This window comes from Scyliorhinus torazame, chromosome 10 (assembly GCF_047496885.1).
Source record: "Scyliorhinus torazame isolate Kashiwa2021f chromosome 10, sScyTor2.1, whole genome shotgun sequence".
Classification (NCBI taxonomy): Eukaryota; Metazoa; Chordata; class Chondrichthyes; order Carcharhiniformes; family Scyliorhinidae; genus Scyliorhinus; species Scyliorhinus torazame.
The window spans coordinates 126,893,834-126,909,442 of record NC_092716.1 but is presented as its reverse complement, the minus strand read 5'-3'; the positions used below and the strand labels follow the sequence as shown (position 1 = coordinate 126,909,442).

At 50.4% G+C, this 15,609-nt stretch overlaps 2 protein-coding genes across 2 annotated transcripts in view; both read right to left on the bottom strand.

Moving 5' to 3' along the window:
* LOC140430914 (uncharacterized) overlaps positions 1–6,796 on the bottom strand; it is a 100,921-nt gene extending 94,125 nt beyond the window's left edge. Inside the window, exon 1 of the mRNA XM_072518712.1 lies at positions 6,664–6,796. The gene's annotated coding sequence lies outside the window, so the exon portion shown is untranslated. The remainder of the gene's footprint in view (positions 1–6,663) is intronic.
* Positions 5,447–8,014, bottom strand: LOC140430912 (uncharacterized). The gene is made up of 2 exons (XM_072518707.1): positions 7,967–8,014; positions 5,447–7,310 (listed from the first exon to the last, which is right to left on the bottom strand). The coding sequence occupies exon 2, from the start codon at positions 6,919–6,921 to the stop codon at positions 5,503–5,505; it is 1,419 nt and encodes a 472-aa protein (XP_072374808.1). The 5' UTR covers positions 6,922–7,310; positions 7,967–8,014; the 3' UTR covers positions 5,447–5,502.
* Between the last annotated feature and the right edge of the window lie 7,595 nt (positions 8,015–15,609).

Here is a 15,609-nt window from a genome sequence, read left to right as displayed (position 1 = left end):
TCCCTTGCCGATTTTTTTATCCAGGCTACGCGGGATTGCGGAATACTGTGACTATGGTGAGACCTTGTCAGAAATGTTACGCGACCGTTTGGTTTGCGGTATTAACAATGCGGCCACCCAGAGAAAGTTGTTAGCGGAGCCAACATTGACTTTTCAACAGGCAATACAAATAGTCTTGTCCCGAGAGAGCGCAGAGCGAGGAGTACAGGAGCTACAGGGAATGGAAGTGCATGCCTTGGGGCGAAACCCTTTCCGCCCAAAAACGTCCCCCCGCACTCCTGCGGTACCTTGGGCGAGGCAACGACCAGACCGACGCCAGTGGCCATCGGACATTCCTCCCCGAAGGGAGCCTTCTCCAGAGCCAATGGATGAGGAGCCATGTCCGTGTCAGACTTGTAGGCGCCGACCCCGTCGCGGACGGCGGTCCTGGGGACGCCAGAGGCGCCGTCGTTCCGACCGAAACTGGGACCAGCCCAGGGGCCGTAACTGGGACCAGCCCAGAGGCCGTACCTTCCATGTGGATGAACCTGCGGCGACCACTCCTGAGGACGTGGAGACGGAGGACGACTGCCTGCAGCTGCATTGTGTGGCAGCTCCCCGTGTGGCCCCCATTAAGGTGACAGTACGGGTCAATGGCCACCCGCTGGAGATGGAGTTGGATACTGGCGCAGCGGTCTCCGTGATCGCCCAGAGGACATTCGACCGCATCAAGCAGGGTATACAGACCCTTACACTAACTGACTCACAGGCCAGGTTGGCCACCTACACTGGGGAACCACTGGACATTGCAGGAACTACAATGACCCCTGTTGTCTATGGATGCCAGGAGGGGCGTTTCCCACTTATCGTAGTGCGTGGCCATGGGCCCAGCCTGTTGGGTCGGGACTGGTTGCGCCATTTGCGGTTGCAATGGCAGCACATCCTCCAAACAGTTTCTGGAGGGTTGACTGAGGTGCTAGGACGATACCCAGAGGTATTCCAGCCTGGTCTGGGGAAAATAAAAGGGGCCGTAGCCCGTATCCAAGTTGAACCAGGAGCCACACCGCGCTATTTCCGGGCGCGCCCAGTGCCTTACGCTTTGCTCGAGAAGGTAGAAGGGGAGCTCACTCGTTTGGAGAGTTTGGGTATTATCAGGCCTGTCCGTTTTGCTGACTGGGCAGCACCAATTGTGCCAGTAATGAAGCCAGATGCCACAGTTCGCTTGTGTGGCGACTATAAACTTACAGTGAATACAGTTTCCCGACTCGACCGATACCCAATGCCTCGCATAGAGGATCTCTACGCGAAACTTGCAGGCGGACTCTCATTCACAAAATTAGATATGAGTCACGCCTACCTGCAGTTGGAGCTGGACCCTGCCTCCCGACCATATGTAACAATTAACACACACCGGGGCCTGTATGAATATACACAGTTGCCCTTTGGAGTATCCTCTGCCTGCGCAATTTTTCAACGTGTTATGGAGGGCATTTTGAGAGGTTTACCACGTGTGGCTGTCTACCTAGATGACGTGTTGATTACAGGGACGTCGGAGCAAGAGCATTTGGAAAATCTGGAGGCTGTCCTTAAACGCCTTTCGGAGGCTGGAGTCCGTTTACGTCACACAAAGTGCGTATTTCAGGCAAAAGTAGTCTACCTAGGTTATCGGGTGGACCGCGAGGGTCTGCACCCCGTCGCAGAGAAGGTGCGTGCAATTCAACATGCCCCCACCCCGACTGACACTTCGCATCTTCGTTCTTTTCTCGGTCTCGTAAACTATTACGGGAAGTTCCTCCCCAATCTGGCAACTACGCTGGCCCCCTTACAACTGCTGCTAAAGAAAAATCACACCTGGGTTTGGGGTCAGCCGCAAGAAACCGCTTTCCGGCGGGTAAAGCAACAATTGTCGTCGTCTGGGTTACTAACCCACTATGATCCGGGAAAGCTTTTGCTCGTCACATGTGATGCATCCCCGTATGGTATTGGGGCTGTCCTGTCCCACAAGATGGAGAACGGGGCCGAGCGACCGATAGCTTTCGCCTCCCGCACATTGACTGCAGCGGAGAAGAAGTACGCGCAGATCAAGGAGGGCCTGGCAGTGGTTTTCGCGGTGAAACGCTTCCACCAGTATGTGTACGGCCGCCATTTCACTATCGTCACTGATCATAAGCCCCTGCTGGGACTCTTCAGAGAGGATAAGTCGATACCGCCCATTGCTTCTGCACGGATCCAGCGCTGGGCTTTGTTGCTTGCTGCATATGAGTATTCTCTGGAGCACAAACCAGGTACGCAGATAGCAAATGCCGACGCACTGAGCCGATTGCCTTTATCGACCGGCCCCATGTCGACCCCCACGACCGGTGAGGTGGTAGCAACCCTAAATTTTATGGACACCTTGCCTGTCACGGCATCACAGATCCGTGAGTGGACCCAGACGGAGCCTGTCCTGTCAAAGGTTCAGCACATAGTCCTGTATGGTGGGCAGCATAGACAGCTCCCAGGCGAGTTACGGGCATTTTCCTCCAAGCTGTCAAGAGTTCAGCGTGGAAGACGGCATCCTCTTGTGGGGGACGCGTGTGGTTGTCCCGGAAAAAGGCCAGGAGCTGATATTATCAGACTTGCACAATGGGCATCCGGGCGTGACCAAGATGAAAATGTTGGCCCGGAGTTATGTCTGGTGGCCAGGCCTCGACACCGACATTGAGAAGGTGGCCCAAAACTGCTCCATTTGCCAGGAGCATCAGAAGCTTCCGCCGGCTGCGCCCCTACATCACTGGGAATGGCCAGGGCGGCCTTGGGCACGCTTACATGCAGATTTCGCAGGCCCTTTTCAGGGATCCATGTTCCTTCTACTAATTGACGCCCAGTCCAAATGGCTGGAGGTGCATAAGATGCAGGGGACAACGTCCTGTGCAACAATTGAAAAAATGCGTTTATCATTTAGCACGCATGGCCTCCCCGAGGTGCTGGTCACGGATAATGGCACTCCATTCACGAGTGAGGAGTTTGCTAGGTTTACAAAGATGAACGGCATCCGCCATATCCGCACTGCCCCTTACCACCCGGCTTCAAATGGGTTGGCAGAGCGTGCAGTGCAAACATTCAAAAGAGGCCTAAAGAAGCAGTCTTCCGGATCAATGGACACGAGACTGGCTCGGTTTTTGTTTACGTACAGGACCACCCCCCATACAGTGACTGGGTTAACTCCCGCAGAACTCCTAATGGGCCGGAGACTTCGCACCCGCCTTAGTATGGTCTTCCCGGACATTGGCGCAAAAGTACGCCGCACACAAGAACGGCAGGGACCGGGATTGTCTCAGCATCGTCCGATTCGGCAGTTTGCGCCCGGTGAGCCAGTATTTGTGCGGAATTTTGTTGGTGGTGCCCAATGGGTTCCTGGGGTAATCTTTCGCCAAACGGGCCCTATATCGTACCAAGTGCAAGCCCAGGGTCGTCTCCAGCGAAAACATGTAGACCACGTCCGGTCCAGAAGATCATCCCCGCAAAAGATTCCCCGCCCCCGGAGCTCAGTTCAACAGCGGCAAAGACCAGAAACAAGGGAAGGTAGTCCTCCAAATCTTCCACTGGTGCCTCACTCAAAGCCTGCGCAGGTCATGACGGGACCGAATGGGGACAGAGACGCTGACATGACGGAGGCAGCAGACTCTGACTCCGAGATGGAGACACAGGATGAATCAGAGGGGGAATCCTCGGGTCCACAGGCCGTGGATGTACAACCGCGCCGTTCATCACGGAAGCGCCGGTCTCCGTCTCGTTATACGCCGCCTGATCCAGCGCCACGTGCAAATGGCGTCCGGCCTGCGGCCAAACAAGTTCGACGCCTCCCTTCGCCAGGGCCTACGGTGGATTCCTTGGACTTTGGGGGGGAGGGATGTTATAACCTGCCTACTGACGATTGGCTGGGGACTAATGATTATCCCACAATCCTATGGGAGTATGAACTTCCGCAATCAGGGGGGCGGAGAAACTCCTACTATAAATAAGCTGGCCAGTCCAGGAACCAGGAGGAAGGAGAAGGTAGCAAGGAAAGTTACTGCCACTGCTATGTATATATTGTTATAGTGAATAAACGTTATTATTTTGTATCCTTAAAACTCGTGCTGGATTCTTCGGGGCCCTTACAAAACAGACGCTGCTGAGGCAGACGGGGCTGAGGCAGACGGGGCTGAGGCAGACGGGGCTGAGGCAGACGGGGCTGAGGCAGACGGGGCTGAGGCAGACGGGGCTGAGGCAGACGGGGCTGAGGCAGACGGGGCTGAGGCAGACGGGGCTGAGGCAGACGGGGCTGAGGCAGACGCTGCTGAGGCAGACGCTGCTGAGGCAGACGCTGCTGAGGCAGACGCTGCTGAGGCAGACGCTGCTGAGGAAGGACAGCTCCCCTGTGTGAGCACTGGAGGGTAAACAACAGACAACTCTCAGTGTAATGGAAGCAGGTGAGTCAGCTCCAAGTCGGTGTGGAGATGTTGGTATTTAGTGAGAGAGGAGTAGATGATAGAATCCTGACACATCACACTGGGATTGTCTCCCGTGTGGGTTCACTGATGTTCCAGGAGGTCCGACAACTGTGCAAAGGTTTCATTACAAAGCTCATGGTGATACCATTTCTCCCCTGTGTGAGTGTGTTGAAGGACCAGGAGATACACTGGCAGTGTGAAAACCTGGGGCTCGATTTTCCAACCCCCCGCCAGGTTGGAGAATCGCAGGGGGCTGGCGTGAATCTCGCCCCCGCCGTGTCCCGAATTTTCCGCCACCAGAGAATCGGCGGGGGCGGGTATCACGCCACGCCGGTCGGCGGGCTCCCCCCGGCGATTCTCCGGCCCGCGATGGGCCCAAGTCCCGCCGCTGTCAACCCTCGGCAGCCGGCGTGGATTGAACCACCTACCTTACCGGCGGGGCGATCTGGCCCCGGGGGGTGCCCCCACGGTGGCCTGGCCCGCGATCGAAGCCTACCGATCGGCGGGCGTGCCTGTGCCGTGGTGACACTCTTTTTCTTCCGCCTTCGCCATGGTCCCCACTATGGCGGAGGCGGAAGAGACCCCCTCCACTGCGCATGCGCGGGGATGCCGTGAGCGTCCGCTGACGTTCCTGCGCAGGCCTTCCACAAGGTGAGGGCTTGTCCCCTAAAGGTGCGGAGAATTCTGCACCTTTGGGGCGGCGCGACGCCGGAGTGGTTCCCGCCACTCCATTACGCCGGATTCCCCCGCCCCGCCGGGTAGGGGAGAATCCCAGCCCTGGTCACACACCTCACATCTGAATGGTTTCTCACCAGCGTAGATCCACTGGTGCTTCAGAGATCAGAGGAGTGGGTGAAAACCTTCTCACAAACATCACACCTGTAGAGTTTCTCCCCTGTGTGAATCCTCGGATGACCCAGGAGTGAAGATGTAAGAAAAGCTTTATCACGAAACTTACATTTCAAGAGTTAACTCCCAAATGGGTCATCTGGTAAAGAAGGATGTTAGATGATCTTGAGGATTTGTAGCACTCCTCAGTCATGAATATCTACTCCCCTGTGTGAGTGCGTTGATGTGTGCAGAGGGTCGATGAGTGGCGGAATGATTTATCACACACCTCACACCGAAATGGTTTCTCCCCAGTGTGGATTCGCTGGTGTTTCGGGAGATCAGAGGAACGGGTGAAAGCCTTGTCACAAACATCACACTTGAATGGTTTCTCCCCAATGTGAATGCGTTGGTGTACATGCAGGTCTGTTGATTTCAAGAAGGATTTGTCACAAACCTCACACTTGAAAGGCTTCTCCTCAGTGTGAATGCGTCGGTGATTCCCAAGCGTCGATGACAGTGTGAATGTTTTCTCACACACTTCACACTTGAACAATTTGACTCCTGTGTGAATCCTCTGATGGAGCAGGAGTTGCGATGACCTGGAGAAAGACTTGTTGCACACATCGCAGGTGAATGGTTTCTCCCCTGTGTGAATGCATTGGTGTGCACGGAGGGTCGATGACCTTGCGAATGTTCGGTTGCACACCTCACAGGTAAATGGTTTTTCACCAGTGTGAATGCGATAGTGACCCACCAGAGCTGATGATTGTGCAAAGCCCCTGTTACACACGTCACACTTGAACGGTTTCTCTCCAGTGTGCATGCGTTGGTGTATGTGCAAGTTCCCGGACTTCAAGAAGGCTTGGTCACAAACCTCACACTTGAAGGGTTTCTCCCCCGTGTGAATCATCTGGTGCATCAGGAGATCAGACGAACGGGTAAAAGCTTTCTCACAAATTTCGCAGTTGAAGGGCCTCTCCCCTGTATGAATCTTCTGGTGTATCTGGAGGTTCGAAGACTTTACAAAAGCTTTATTGCAAAACTCACACTTGAATGGTTTCTCCCCTGTGTGAATTCGTTGATGTGCAAGAAAGTTTGATGACGTTGAGAATGATTTGTCACATACCTCACATGTGAATGGTTTCTCCCCTGTGTGAATGCGCCGATGATTCACAAGGCTCGATAATTCTGAAAAGCCTCTGTTACACACCTCACAATGGAATGGCTTCTCCCCTGTGTGAGTGCGTTGGTGAGCACGGAGGTTTGATGACACTGAGAACGATTTGTCACACAACTCACATGTGAATGGTTTTTCCCCTGTGTGAATGCGGCGATGATATAACAGGCCGGAGAATTCTGCAAAGCTCTTGTTACATACCTCACATTTGAATGGCTTTTCTCCGGTGTGAACGCGTTGGTGTCTACGAAGGTACGATGACTGCACAAATGATTTGTGACACACCTCGCAGGTGAATGGTTTCTCCCCAGTGTGAATGCGTTGGTGTACACGGTAGTAAGATGAGTGTGAGAATGATTTGTCACACGCATCACATTTGAATAGTTTCCCTGCCATGTAGCTTTTATTCTCATAGTAGTTGTACAACAGATGAATCTTGTGTGTTAGAGATCTGATCATGCTTCACACAATTCATACTTGACCAGTCTCTCGCCTGTCGGAATGAGTCAGTGGTTCATGAGGTTCGATGAATGATTGAAGCTCTCACCACACTTGGAGCTCATTCACATATCTTCCCAGCCTCACCTTTACAAATCACCACAGCCAAACCTTTGGAAAGGTTGGTTCTGATGGAATGTTCCACACCACTGACCAGTTTCCGATCTGATGAGATGTCAAAGTTTCCCTGACCCGACCCATTTCCGGATGATGGCTTTACTTTCCAACCGTCTCTGTGTTGAGCAATGCAGTGAAAGGACTGGATGTCTTCCCACAGTTGGGTGATGTCCAGGATCTATCTGCGGAGTCTATCCTCTGTGTATTCTCTGGTGTAGTACGGTGCAATCCTTCTGTAAAACAGGAAAAGGAAACATGATTTCTTCCAACTCCCTCTCCTCCTTTGCTGAAGTGGCTGCCTCCTCAGTTAGAGACTGTTCCACAGTGAGTGTCGATATGTGTTCATTCAAGGGAGATTTCAAAATGTTCCCACTTGTTTTCCCAAATTCTTTGAAGAAAACACACTTGGTAGGCAGTGCTGCAAACTGAGGTAAACATTGCTTCAGTGTAGCTGATTGAAAGGTTCTGGTTTATCCTGGGAAATTAGATACACTAACCTCACTCAGTCTGCACATCCCAAATTCAGCTCTCACACAGCACTGGGCAAAAGTGTCAAATCTAAGCCCAGGCTTTTGGGAAAGGCCGACGCCTTAAGGTAAAATCTTTATAAAGAATTTGAATAAATGTGTCTCTGCCTCTCCCAGATAATTACACCTCACCTTCTCATATTCAGTAATGACCCATCAACAAATCTCAGCCTGTAAATCAGAAGGGAAATGCTTCCAATAAACACACATAAGCACAAAGCAGCGAGTATCTCTCAGCTGCAGCTTCTCACACAGCATAAGGAGCATTTCCACACCTGATTCCCACAGGATAGTCAGACTGCCTGAACATTCGTGTGGACATTGTGCAATGTAATTATTATAAATTCTGCTCCTTCACTCACCATCTCCTCACTTGGTTTTCAGTCCCTACAGGATGTGAAGCAGCTGTGGAAGAGGAGAGAATGGGCCGAGTGGGTGGACTCTCTCTGATTGTCGTCTCTCACAGCCAATCTAAATATTTCTGGAGTAACAGGGGCTGGATTCTCCGAGCCTCCATACCGAAATAGCGATCGGCGAGGGGACGGAAAATTGACATCAACGATGAAATCCGGTCCGACGCCGCTCCTGCGATTCTCCGGTCCCTGGAGAATCGCCACGAATCGCGCTCGCACATGCGCGCGCAGTAGGGGGCCATTGAAAAAGGCCCCCGTGGCAATTCTCCCAGGAAAACTGGCCGAGTTCCCAACGACGTGGTTCTAACCGGTGGTGGCTGCAGATTCAGTACGCGGCCGCCCTTGTGGGGGGGATCCTTCACCGGGGGAGACCTCACAGACGGCCAGGCAAGCGATCGGGCGGCACCGATCCGCGGGCGCGCGCGATTTGGGGGGGACCTACTTCTTTCATCTTGATCCACGGTGTAAGTCCGCAAGGAAAGTCCAGAGTGAAACGCCTGCGTTTTGACGCTGGTGTGGGGACATAGCCCCATTATTGGAGAATCCCGCCCCAGGAGTTTGCTGGAGCTTGGGAAACAGACCGGTGAAACGGAGGCGACTTTGATCAGCAGATCAGGTGGCGATTTAAACTCGTCATTGTCCCATCCGTATAAAACCTCACTTAGATGTCATAAATGTTTACAGCATGGAAACATGCCCCTTGGCCCGGCTTGTCCATGCCGCCCAGTTTCTATCACTAAGCTAGTCCCACTTGCCTGCACTTGGCCCATATCCCTCAAAACCCACCCTGCCCGTGTAACTGTTTAACTTTTTTAAAGGAAAAAATTGTACCCGCCTCTACCATTGCCTCTGGCAGCTTGATCCAGATGCTCACCACCATCTATGTGAAGAAATTTCCCCTCTGGTCTCTTTTGCATCTCTCCCTTCCCACCGGAAACCTATGCTTTCTAGTTCTAGACTCCTCTACCTTTTGGAAAAGATGTCGACTATCTACCTTATCTATGTCCCTCATTATTTTATAGATGTCTAAAAGTTCACCCCTAAGCCTCCCACGCTCCAGGGAAAAAAGTTCCAGCCTCTCCTTATAGCTCAGACCATCAAGTCCTGGCAGCATCCTCATAAATCTCTTCTGCACTCTTTCTAGTTTCACAATATCTTTCCTATAATAGGGTGACCAGAACTGAACACAGTATTCCATGTGTGGTCTTACCAATGTCTTGTACAACTTCAACAAAACATCCCAACTCCTGTATTCAGTATTCTGACCAATAAAACGTAGCATGCTGAATGCCTTCTTCACCACCCTGTCCACCTGTGACTCCACCTTCAAGGAGCAATGAACCTGTACCCAGAGATCTCTTTGTTCTGTAACTGTTCCCAACTCCCTACCATTAACTGAGTAGGTCCTGCTCATTTGATCTACCAAAATGCATCACCTCACATTTATCTAAATTAAACTCATCGGCCCACTGGCCCATTTGGTCAAGTTCCTGTTACAATCTTATATAACCTTCTTCACTATCCATTATGCCACCAATCTTGGTATCATCTGCAAGCTCCTACAAGCCTCCTACATTCTCATCCAAATCATTAATATATATAACAGAGAACCCAGCACCGATCCCTGAGGCACACCGCTGGTCGCAGGCCCCTAGTTTGAAAAACCACCCTCCACATCTACCTTTTGGCTTCGGTCGCCAAGCCAATTTTGTATCCAATTGACTACCTCTCCCTGGATTCCGTGAGATTTTACCTTTTGCAACGACCTACCTTGTGGTACCTTGTCAAAAGCCTTGTTAAAGTCCATGTAGACAACGGCGACTGCACTGCCCTCATCTACCTTCTTGCTTACCCCTTCAAAATCTCAATCAAATTGGTGAGACATGATTTTCCATTCACAAAGCCATGCTGACTGTCCCTAATTAGCCCATGCCTGTCTAAATGCCTGTAGATCCTGTCCCTCAGAATACCTTCTAACAACTTACCCACTACAGAAGTAAGACTCACCGGTCTGTAGTTCCCAGGCTTATCCCAACAGCCCTTCTTAAAAAAGGGCACAACATTTGTAACCCTCCAACTGATTATATTTGTAATCAGTTAAGGTAAAATGTAAAAATGGCAGGAGATCCCAGACCCGTGTTATGCTCCTCGTGCTCAATGTGGGAGTTCAGGGACGCGACCGTTGCCACTGACTCCTTCATGTGCGGGAAGTGTGTCCAGCTGCAGCTCCAGTTAGACCGCATGACAGCTCTGGAGCTGCGGATGGACGCACTTTGGAGCATCCGCGATGCTGAGGAGGTCGTGGATAGCATGTTCAGTGCGTTTGTCACACCGCAGATTAGGATTGGTGAGGGAGACAGGAAATGGGAGACCAAAAGGCAGAGAAAGAGCAGGAAGGCAGTGCAGGTCATCTCCCTCCAAAACAGGTATACCGTTTTGGATACTGTTGGGGGAGATGACTCACCAGGGGAAGGCAGTAGTAGCCAGGCTCATGTCACGGTGGCTGGCTCTGCTGCACAGAAGGGTGGGAAAAAGACTGGCAGGGTTATAGTCATAGGGGATTCAATCGTAAGGGGAGTAGACAGGCGTTTCTGTGGTCAAAAACGAGACTCCCGAATGGTATGTTGCCTCCCGGGTGCACGGGTCAGGGATGTCTCAGGTCGGCTGCAGGACATACTGAAGGGGGAGGGTGAACAGCCAGTTGTCGTGGTGCATATAGGCACCAACGATATAGGTAAAAAAGGGGATGAGGTCCTACAATCAGAATTTAGGGAGTTAGGAGATAAGTTAAAAAGTAGGACCTCAAAAGGTAGTAATCTCAGGATTGCTACCAGTGCCACGGGACAGTCAGAGTAGAAATTCAAGAATAGTCAGAATGAATACGTGGCTTGAGAGATGGTGCAGGAGGGAGGAGTTCAGATTTTTGGGACATTGAAACCGGTTCTGGGGGCGGTGGGACCATTACAAAATGAATGGTCTGCACCTGGGCAGGAGTGGAACCAGTGTCCTAGGGGGTGCTTTTGCTAACACTGTTGGGCAGGTTTTAAACTAATGTGGCATGGGAAGGGGAACCAGATTAGGAAGTTAGAGATCAGTAAAGAGGCAGCAACTAAAACCAGTAAGGTACTAGACAATAAACTCAATGTGACTAAGGGGAAGAGTAGACAGGGAAGAGATGATGAACGCAAAGGGACAGGGGGTCTGAGGTGCATTTGTTTTAATGCGAGAAGTGTAGCAGGTAAGGCAGATGAATTTAGGGCTTGGATTAGTACCTGGGAATATGATGTTATTGGTATTACTGAGACTTGGTTGAGGGAAGGGCAAGATTGGCAACTAAATATCCCAGGGTATAGATGCTTCAGGAGGGATAGAGAAGGAGGTAAAAGAGGTGGAGGAGTTGCATTACTGGTCAGAGATGATATCACAACTGTGATTAAGGAGGGCACGATGGAGGATTCGAGCACTGAGGCAATATGGGTAGAGCTAAGAAATAGGAAGGGTGCAATAACATTGTTGGGACTTTACTCCAGGCTTCCCAAAAGCGAGTGTGAATTAGAGGAACAAATATGTAGACAGATATTGAACATGCAGGAGCAATAGGGTGGTCGTGATGGGATATTTTAACTTCTGGCACTGGAGGGTGTGCAGAGGAGATTCACTAGGTTAATCCCAGAGCTGAAAGGGTTGGATTACGAGGAGAGGTTGAGTAGACTGGGACTGTACTCGTTGGAATTTAGAAGGATGAGGGGGGATCTTATAGAAACATAGAAGATTATGAAGGGAATCGATAGGATAGATGCGGGCAGGTTGTTTCCACTGGCGGGTGAAAGCAGAACTAGGGGGCATAGCCTCAAAATAAGGGGAAGTAGATTTAGGACTGAGTTTAGGAGGAACTTCTTCACCCAAAGGGTTGTGAATCTATGGAATTCCTTGCCCAGTGAAGCAGTAGAGGCTCCTTCATTAACTGTTTTTAAGATAAAGATAGATAGTTTTTTGAAGAATAAAGGGATTAAGGGTTATGGTGTTCGGGCCGGAAAGTGGAGCTGAGTCCACAAAAGATCAGCCATGATCTCATTGAATGGCGGAGCAGGCTCGAGGGGCCAGATGGCCTACTCCTGCTCCTAGTTCTTATGTTCTTATGTTCCCCTACATTGAATGGGACTCATATAGTGTTGGAGACGTAGATGGAGCAGAATTTGTAAGGAGCATCCAGGAGAGTTTTTTAGAACAGTATGTAAATAGTCCAACTCGGGAAGGGGCCATACTGGACCTGGATACTGGAATGATCCCAGTCAGGTGGTTGAAGTTTCAGTCGGTGATTACTTTGGGAATAGCGATCACCATTCCATAAGTTTTAGAATACTCATGGACAAAGACGAGAGTGGTCCTAAAGGAAGAGTGCTAAATTGGGGAAAGGCCAAGTATAACAAAATTCGGCTGGAGCTAGGGAATGTGGATTGGGAGCAGCTGTTTAAGGGTAAATCCACATTTGAAATGTGGGAGACTTTTAAGGAGTCTTTTATAGTCAGGAGCACAGATAGGCGCTTCTGTGGACGTGAAAGAGACTCCAGGATGGTATGTTGCCTCCCTGGTGCCAGGGTCCAGGATGTCTCCGAACGGGTAGAGGGCATCCTGAAGGGGGAGGGCAAACAGGCAGAGGTCATTGTACATATTGGTACTAACGACATAGGCAGGAAGGAGCACGAGGTCCTGCAGCAGGAGTTCAGGGTGCTAGGCAGAAAGTTAAAAGACAGGACCTCTAGGGTTCTAATCTCGGGATTACACCCTGTGCCACGGGCCAGTGAGGCTAGAAATAGGAAGATAGAGCAGCTAAACACGTGGCTAAACAGCTGGTGTAGGAGGGAGGGTTTCCATTATCTGGACCACTGGGAGCTCTTCCGGGGCTGGTGTTACCTATATAAGGACGGGTTGCATCTAAACTGGAGAGGCATAAATATCCTGGCCGCGAGGTTTGCTAGTGTCACATGGGAGGGTTTAATCTAGTATGGCGGGGGGTGGGCACAGGAGCAATAGGTCAGAAGGTGAGAGCATTGAGGGAGAACTAGGGAATAGGGCTAGTATGGCTCTGAGGCAGAGCAGACAGGGTGAAGTTGCTGAACACAGTGGGTCTGGTGGCCTGAAGTGCATATGTTTTAATGCAAGAAGTATTACGGGTAAGGCAGATGAACTTAGAGCTTGGATTAGTACTTGGAACTATGATGTTGTTACCATTACAGAGACCTGGTTGAGGGAAGGGCAGGATTGGCAGCTAAACATTCCAGGATTTAGATGTTTCAGGCGGGATAGAGCGGGATGTAAAAGAGTTGCGCTACTGGTTAGGGAGAATATCACAGCTGTACTATGGAAGGACACCTCAGAGGGCAGTGAGGCTATATGGGCAGAGATCAGGAATAAGAAGGGTGCAGTCACAATGTTCGGGGTTTACTACACCAACAGCCAGCGGGAGATAGAGGAGCAGATAGGTAGACAGATTTTGGAAAAGAGTAAAAACAACAGGGTTGTTGTGATGGGAGACTTCAACTTCCTCAATATTGACTGGGACTAACTTAGTGCCAGGGGCTTAGACGCGGCAGAGTTTGTAAGGAGCATCCAGGAGGGCTTCTTAAAACAATATGTAGACAGTCCAACTAGGGAAGGGGCTGTACTGTATCTTGTATTGGGGAATGAGCCCAGCCAGGTGGTAGAAGTTTCAGTCGGGGAGTATTTCGGGAACAGTGACCACAATTCAGTAAGTTTTAAAGTGCTGGTGGACAAGGGTAAGAGTGGTCCTATTGTGAATGTGCTAAATTGGGAGAAGGCTAATTATAACAATATTAGGCGGGAACTGAAGAACCGAGGCTTTCAAGTGTCAGTTGAAAGTAATTCAGGACCGGCATGTTCCTGTGAGGAAGAAGGATAAATACGGCAAATTTTGGGAACCTTGAATAACGAGAGATATTGTAGGCCTCGTCAAAAAGAAAACGGAGGCATTTGTCAGGGCTAAAAGGCTGGGAACAGATGAAGCCTGTGTGGAATATAAGGAAAGTAGGAAGGAACTTAAGCAAGGAGTCAGGAGGGCTGGAAGGGGTCACGTAAAGTCATTGGCAAATAGGGTTAAGGAAAATCCCAAGGCTTTTTACACGTACATAAAAAGCAAGAGGGTAGCCAGGGAAAGGGTTGGCCCACTGAAGGATAGGCAAGGGAATCTATGTGTGGAGCCAGAGGAAATGGGTGAGGTACTAAATGAATACTTTGCATCAGTATTCACCAAAGAGAAGGAATTGGTAGATGTTGAGTCTGGAGAAGGGTGTGTAGATAGCCTGGGTCACATTGAGATCCAAAAAGACGAGGTGTTGGGCGTCTTAAAAAATATTTCGGTAGATAAGTCCCCGGGGCCTGATGGGATCTACCCCAGAATATTGAAGGAGGCTGGAGAGGAAATTGCTGAGGCCTTGACAGAAATCTTTGGATCCTCACTGTCTTCAGGTGATGTCCCGGAGGACTGGAGAATAGCCAAAGTCGTTCCTCTGTTTAAGAAGGGTAGCAAGGATAATCCAGGGAACTACAGGCCGGTGAGCATTGCGTCAGTGGTAGGGAAATTACTAGAGAGAATTCTTCGAGATAGGATCTACTCCCATTTGGAAGCAAATGGACGTATTAGTGAGAGGCAGCATGGTTTTGTGAAGGGGAGGTCGTGTCTCACTAACTTGATAGAGTTTTTCGAAGAGATCACAAAGATGATTGGTGCAGGTAGGGCAGTGGATGTTGTCTCTATGGACTTCAGTAAGGCCTTGGACAACGTCCCTCATGGTAGACTAGTACAAAAGGTGAAGTCACACGGGATCGGGGTGAGCTGGCAAGGTGGCTACAGAACTGGCTAGGTCATAGAAGGCAGAGAGTAACAATGGAAGGATGCTTTTCTAATTGGAGGGCTGTGACTAGTGGTGTTCCGCAGGGATCAGTGCTGGGACCTTTACTGTCTGTAGTATATATAAATGATTTGGAGGAAAATGTAACTGGTCTGATTAGTAAGTTTGCAGACGACACAAAAGTTGGTGGAATTGCGGATAGCGATGAGGACTGTCAGAGGATACAGCAGGATTTAGATTGTTTGGAGACTTGGGCGGAGAGATGGCAGATGGAGTTTAATCCGGACAAATGTGAGGTAATGCATTTTGGAAGGTCTAATGCAGGTAGGGAATATACAGTGAATGGTAGAACCCTCAAGACTATTGAAAGTCAGAGAGATCTAGGTGTACAGGTCCACAGGTCACTGAAAGGGACAACACAGGTGGAGAAGGTAGTCAAGAAGGCATACGGCATTCTTGCCTTTATTGGCCGGGGCATTGAGTATAAGAATTGGCAAGTCATGTTGCAGCTGTATAGAACCTTAGTTAGGCCACACTTGGAGTAGAGTGTTCAATTCTAGTCGCCACACTGCCAGAAGGATGTGGAGGCTGTAGAGAGGGTGCAGAAGAGATTTACCAGAATGTTGCCTGGTATGGAGGGCATTAGCTATGAGGAGCGGTTGAATAAACTCGATTTGTTCTCACTGGAACGACGGAGGTTGAGGGGCGACCTGACAGAGGTCT